Source organism: Sinocyclocheilus grahami, unplaced genomic scaffold (assembly GCF_001515645.1).
Source record: "Sinocyclocheilus grahami isolate Dianchi unplaced genomic scaffold, SAMN03320097.WGS_v1.1 scaffold950.1, whole genome shotgun sequence".
NCBI lineage: Eukaryota > Metazoa > Chordata > Actinopteri > Cypriniformes > Cyprinidae > Sinocyclocheilus > Sinocyclocheilus grahami.
In genome coordinates, this window is record NW_015506129.1 from 48,280 (window position 1) to 55,405 (window position 7,126).

Genomic DNA, 7,126 nt, shown 5'->3' on the forward strand with positions numbered 1-7,126 from the left:
AAGGGTATGTTTTGGAGAACCGGTTTAAAAACAATGGACTCTTTTCACAAGACTGTGATGACGCGTTTAACGGTCATCAGCATCATAAATCCTCGAAAGTTTTTCATATTTGTATTTTTTTTTAAATGTATGTACATTTATAACATTATATGCTAATGCGCGGGTGTTTCTAATGCAGCGTCTATTGGAGGGATGGTAAATTTGACATCGTTCTCTCTTCTGACTGCCGTTATAAGTCTCTCAGTCTTTTCCCTTTTATTGAAAGTCAGGAAAACACTATCGTGGAGTTTTTCTTTTTCTATTTAAACAAATGGGAATGCAAACAATATATTTGTGGTACTCTTCCATTCACCGCTCTTCAAGTTAACCCAACTATGATGACTTCCGCTGCTGAGAAACCCGAAAATGTGAAAACGGTCCATCATTAAGATGGCTTGAGAAAGCCAACTTACTGATCTACTATTTAATTTTCTTCTTCTTCTTCTTCTATTTCTGAGCCAAATTTTGAACTGCATCTTCTCCTAGACCGTTAAAGCTACAACCACCAAACTCGGGTCAGACCTTCAGACTAGTCTGAAGTTAGTTGTTAGCACTTTTCTAACTGATCCGACTTCCGGTTTTCGTAAACCAGACTATCAAAACCACCCGAAATCCCATAGACTTTCATTGAGGAGGTGAAAACTTTTGTACAATGAGACTTATGGTGTATTTAAGCTGTCTAATGCTATAGCAAAGCTGAACAACTCCCTACTGAAAAAACAGCTAAAACCAGTCTAAGCTGGTGGGATGCTTTGGCTGGTCTCCCATGCTGGTTTTAAAGTGGTTTTGGCACCTTTTGTGCTGGTCAGGCTGGTCTTGCTAATCATGGTAACAACATTCAGACTTTAATCTTTCAATTATTTAAACCGAAAATTATCTCAAACTGAAAACCAAACTTTTATAACTTTTTAAAAACTTTTAAAACTTTCGGGCCTGGCTTTCTCAATCCAACTTCAAAGTTTGTCTACGAACTTTACTATCTAGTTATTGTTACAATACATTTTGGTGACAATAGTACCACAGGAATTAAACTTCACCTTTAAAAGTTTGGAACAAAAACAAGCCGAATTTTGACCCTCTGCTTTAAACTCTTTGTCTGTACATAAGAGATTATTTGACATATTCAGCCATCTTTGGTTTAGTTAATAAATAAATACATAAATATATTTTAAAAAATAGTTTATTTATTATTGAAGGGATAGTTAACCCAAAGTTCTGTCATAATTTACTCATTCCAAATTCCAAATCTGCAAATCTTTCATCTTTGGAATACAAAATATTAAGATAATTTGAAAAAAAAAATTAGTTTTTCCCCCATCCATACAGTGACAATTGGTGGGGTTCAGTGTTTCTATGGACCCCAAAGACTTTCTTTTTTATGTACAAAAGCAGTTGAAACATTGTTCAATAAATCTTCTTGTGGTCTGTAGCAGAAAGATAGTCATACATGCTTGGTATGAGGGTGAGTGATGACAGAATGGGTGTTTCGGGGGAACTATCCCTTTAATATCTTATATTAACTTAATTCAACGTGATATATCTACTAACAGTAACCAAGAGGAAGAAAATCAAGAAAAATGTGACATGAAGAAGAACATGATAGAACCTATGAAATGATCTGTTTCTTTGCTCCTAGGTGGATTCTGGACTATACTATGATGCCTGTGTAAAGGACACCTGTGCATGTGACACTGGGGGTGACTGTGATTGTTTCTGTACTGCAGTGGCAGCTTACGCTGCTGAATGCCGTAAAAAAGGAGCTTGTGTGGCATGGCGGAGCCCAAGCATCTGCCGTAAGTCCTAATATTTCCTAAATGTCAGTTAATATTTTACTATTGCCTTTAACCCTCAAGCATCCTTCAGAACAAATGTGGGCAAAATCTTTATTTATTTATTTTTTTCAAATAGTTTCCTTAAAGGCACAATATGTAATTTTTCGCCACTAGAGGGCACGTATTCAAAACAAACAAAGAATCAAAGGTGTAGTTTGATGACGCAGTGTGAAATCATGGGAGTTTTTTTTTATCAAATATAAAAAATAGAGAGAGTATATTTTTTTTAATGTGCCAATCAGCCACTGTGCACGCACACACACACACACACACACTCAAAGTCAGATCAATGTCCTACTGCAAAATTTGTTGATGATTCCAAACAAAACATATCTGAAACATGCTACTTGCTAGGTTTATCGTTTATTCTTTCCTGTTTGGTACCATTTGGTACCATTTTACTTTTTTAGATGAATTGAAATTAGATTTTTTTTTGTTAGAAATAAATGATTACTCTGTCCTCTACTTTGTCTTTTCCTTATAGCATGGTCAGATTTATCGATAACACTTTATTTTAAGGTGTCCTTGTTACACATTTTACATGTACTTATTATTATAATTAATTAATTATGCATAATTACATACAAGTAACCCTAAATCAAACCCTAATCCTAACCATAACCATATAGTAAGTACATGTAGTTAATTAATATTACTCAGTGCTTAAATGTATAATTACACTGTAACAAGGACACCTTAAAATAAAGTGTAACCAATTTGTCAGTATTCTGTAAGCATATTTTGGCATCTTTGTATAGTCTCACCCAACACATTTTTTTTTTAATTCTACAATTTTAACTTGTGATATAATCTCAAACTTAAGAGTTTAAGTTCGTTAAAACAATAGTTTATATAGATTTCAGCCTATATGCAGCCATTGAGTACTACAGCCAAATAGTGGCTATTGATTTTTTTTATATTATTATGTGTCACCAGATGTTTAGGCTGTCTGGATTTACTGGAATAAGTTTTGTTTGTTTTTTTAAGTAGGCCTAATATTTAACAGAACAAAAAATAAGCATATTTTACATAAAATAGGGTACATTAGAGGTAAATAAATGTAAAAAAAACCCCACCAAAATTCACAAAAAATGCATAAATTTATTGTTTTTATTGATCGAAGCTAGTGGTATGACATTTATTTTTAAAAAACGAAGGGTGCTTGAGGGTTAAACATACACAACACACTATATGTAAGTGTTTATTTTTCTCTTCTACAAATTGGAACAGTTATTTCACCCAAAAATGAAAATTCTGTCATTAATTACTCACCCTCATGTCGTTCCAAATAGGGCTAAAATGATTAGTCTACATTATCGACAAAAAAAATTGTCGACAAATATTTTTGTTGTCAAGTAGTCATTTGATCTCATATGACCTAATGTAGGAGCCTACAATAATGCGGTTTGACCAGTGTAGTGTTGTAGCACAAGACTGTAATTCAGCCCTCCTGGTGCAATTCAAGAGAAGACCCAGCGCTTCAGAGCAAACGGAGCAGAACCGAAGCTGTAGCTGCTGAGTGAAGTTTGGATGATTATGTAAACATATGCTGCATGCTTTCCTCTCAATAACAAAATAAACACATCAAAAACTGACAGCGGTGTTAAATCATGAATATGGCTAATTAAATGGTGAATGAGAGAGTTTCTCTGTCTGTCATCTCATTTTGTGCCAAATATATTTATTTGTATAAATTAATTGTATAATAATTGTAATTACATAATATGATTTTCAAAAGCTGAAGTGATTACCTTTATTTATTTGTTAGAATATGTATAACTCAATATTTTAACATTGCAAAAACTGAATAATCAATCAAAGTCTACTGATTAATCAGTGAAATAATCATACCAATAATTGTTAGTTTAATCAGTTATCAAAATAATTGTTTGTTGCAGCCCTAGTTCCAAATCTGTAAGACCTTTGTTCATCTTCAGAACACAAATTAAGATATTTTTGATGAAATCTGAGAGCTTTCTGACCCTGCATAGACAGCAACACAACTGAAATGTTCCCAGGCCCAGAAACGTAGTAATTACATTGGTAAAATAATTCATGTGACATCAGTGGTTCAAAAGTAATTTTACGAAGCTACGAGAATACTTTATTTGCGCAAAGAAAGCAAAAATAACAACTTTATTCAACAATACTTCTCCCCCGAGTTACCATCTTCCACCATTATTGAGAGTACCACGACGTTGAATTGTTGAATAAAGTTGTTATTTTTGTTTTCTTTGCACACAAAAAGTATTCTTGTAGCTTCATAACATTACAGTTGAACCACAGATGTCACATGAATTATTTTACCGATGTCCTACGAAACTACATTTCTGGGCCTGGGAACATTTCTGTTGTGTTGCTGTCTGTGGAGGGTCAGAAAGGATTTCATCAAAAATATCTTAATTTGTGTTCAGAAGATGAAAGAAGGTCTTACGGGTTTGGAACGACATGAGGGTGAGTAATTAATGACAGAATGTTCATTATTGGGTGAACTAACACTTTAAATAAACTTCTTTGATTTGATGTCTACTATAAATATTTTCATTGTACTGACACAAGTGGTTGTTTTTGCAGCCTTATTCTGTGACTACTACAACCCTCCGGGAAAGTGTGAGTGGCACTATAAATCCTGTGGACAACCCTGCCTGAGAACCTGCAAAAACCCCTCACGAACTTGCTCTGATCAAATTCCTCTACTTGAAGGTCGGTGTAATTTTTTTTTAATACTCTGTCTGTTTTATAGACTGTATCAAAGCTTGCAGACTTCATGAAGGCTAAAAAAGATGAATTTGCTGACATTGCTAACTTGTTAACATCAAATTATATTTTAAGGACCCTATTTATCTGTTTACTTACATTTACTGTTTGCCTTTGCACAGACAAGGCATATATATATATATTTGCCATATATATATATATATATATATATTTATTTGCCATTATATATATAGGGATGTGCATCTCATGACTCAGGCCGATACGATACGCATCTCGATGCATAGCCAACGATACGATACATTAAAGATACATATGAAGCAGCTACCGATGCGATACGATGCGATACGATTCACTCCTATTACGATGCAGTGCGATCTGATTTCGATTCGATTCGATTCGATTCAACACAATGCGATTCGATGCAATATGATGCAATGGAGAAAATATGATCACTTTTAATGCCTCAAGGCCTGTTTCATAAAACAAGTTTATAAAATAAGCCAGCTTATTTCAGTTAGTTTGACTCATTGTCAAATGATTTGGTTCCATAAAGCAAATTTAGCATGGACCTAGATCAAGCTAGTCAACTTATGCTGGGAAACTGACCTGGTCATAAGCAGGCTAACTGTCAGACTAAGCTAAGTTCCTTTAACACTGACCAATAGGAACCCAACGATATTACCACTGACTCTCTCACATACTATTATTTGACTTTTTTTTTTACAGTTTCTAGCCATGCAGCCTTTCTCTCTGGTTTTATTACAGCTGTACCTTTTGTAGTTTGCAGAACAGATAGCAAAACATTACAATCTAAAATTGCTCTTTAAAGCATTAAAATAACTAAATTAAAAGTTAAAATCACTGAATTAAAAATGAAAATATATAATACATAAAATTACTATATTTCAACTGCTATAAGAAACACACGTTAACTCGTTTGAGCTTAGTAATTAATTATTACTGTACTAGCTTACATTTGATTTAACTATTATTACAATACAATATTATTACATATAAAATATGTTAGAAATGATGCATCGCGATATAAGTGCCAACATGTAGCCGATGCGCACTTTTTAAACTGATGCATCGCTTCGTTAACTTTTGCGCCGAGCGAATCTGGGAATCTTCCCATCCCTAATATATATATATTTGCCTTGTCTGTGCATCACCAAAATAATTTTCTTAATTATTTGCACAGGATGTTTTCCTCAGTGCCCTCCAGACACTCCATATCTATTGGATGAAACCATGACTTGTGTTAAAGAATGTTACACTACTACGACTACAACAACAACTACCACTACTACTGTAACACCACCATCTACAACAACAGGAACATCTACTGCTAGCTCTACAACTACTACAGTGTCAACCACAACTCCTACAACAACTACCACGACTACTGTAACACCACCGTCTACAACAACAGGAACATCTACTGCTAGCTCTACAGCTACCACAGTGTCACCACAGTGTCGCCATGATCAGCTAATGCGTGTAGAATGTTGCAACACAATAACAAACACTACAACTCCCACAATACTTACTAGCACTACTACTGTAACATCACCATCTACAACAAAAGGAACATCTACTACTACCTCTACAACTACTAAAACAACTAAAATACCTTTATGTCAATGGTCAGAGTGGTTTGACAACAGCCAAGCCAGCAAAGATGTCAAAGGAGTGGAAATTGAATCCATCGGAAAATTGAGGAATGAGAAACAAATATCCTGTGATATACCAGAAGAAATTGAATGCATGACAAATTATAAAAAAATAAACTACACAGGCAATAACTGGAATTATAATCAAGTAGTGTCGTGCAATACATCTTATGGACTGTTTTGTTCAAACAAAGAAAATTCATTTAAAATTTGCCATAATCATCTAATTCGTGTAAAATGTTGCAACACAATAACATACACTAAAACTCCCACAATTCCTACTACCACTAGTACTGTAACACCACCATCTACAAAAACAGGAACATCTACTACTACCTCTACAACTACTACACAAACTAAAATACCTTTGTGTCAATGGTCAGAGTGGTTTGACAACAGCCAAGCCAGAACAGATGGCCAAGGACAGGAAATTGAAAAAAAAATATCCTGTGAGAAACCAAACAGAACTGAATGCATGACACGACCATCTACAACAACAAAAGCATCTACTGCTAGCTCTACAACAACTACAGTGTCAACCACAACTCCTACAACAACTACCACGACTACTGTAACACCACCATCTACAACAACAGGAACATCTACTGCTAGCTCTACAATAACTACAGTGTCAACCACAACTCCTACAACAACAACCACGACTACTGTAACATCAGCATCTACAACATCAGGAACATCTACTGCTAGCTCTACAACTACTACAGTGTCAACCACAACTACTACCACACCACCATCTACAACAACAGAAACATCTACTGCTAGCTCTACAACTACAACAGTGTCAACCACGACTCCTACAACAACTACCACGACTACTGTAACACCACCATCTACAACAACAGG

At 34.8% G+C, this 7,126-nt stretch overlaps 1 protein-coding gene across 1 annotated transcript in view; it reads left to right on the forward strand.

Annotated features, from left to right (window-relative positions):
* The window catches only part of LOC107564613 (mucin-5AC-like), a gene marked incomplete at its 5' end in the record, with an annotated part of 37,396 nt that overhangs the window by 11,582 nt on the left and 18,688 nt on the right, over nucleotides 1-7,126 (forward strand). The window contains 3 exons of the mRNA XM_016249739.1: nucleotides 1,676-1,832; nucleotides 4,446-4,574; nucleotides 5,791-5,849. Coding sequence (XP_016105225.1) covers nucleotides 1,676-1,832; nucleotides 4,446-4,574; nucleotides 5,791-5,849 — 345 coding nt within the window. The remainder of the gene's footprint in view (nucleotides 1-1,675; nucleotides 1,833-4,445; nucleotides 4,575-5,790; nucleotides 5,850-7,126) is intronic.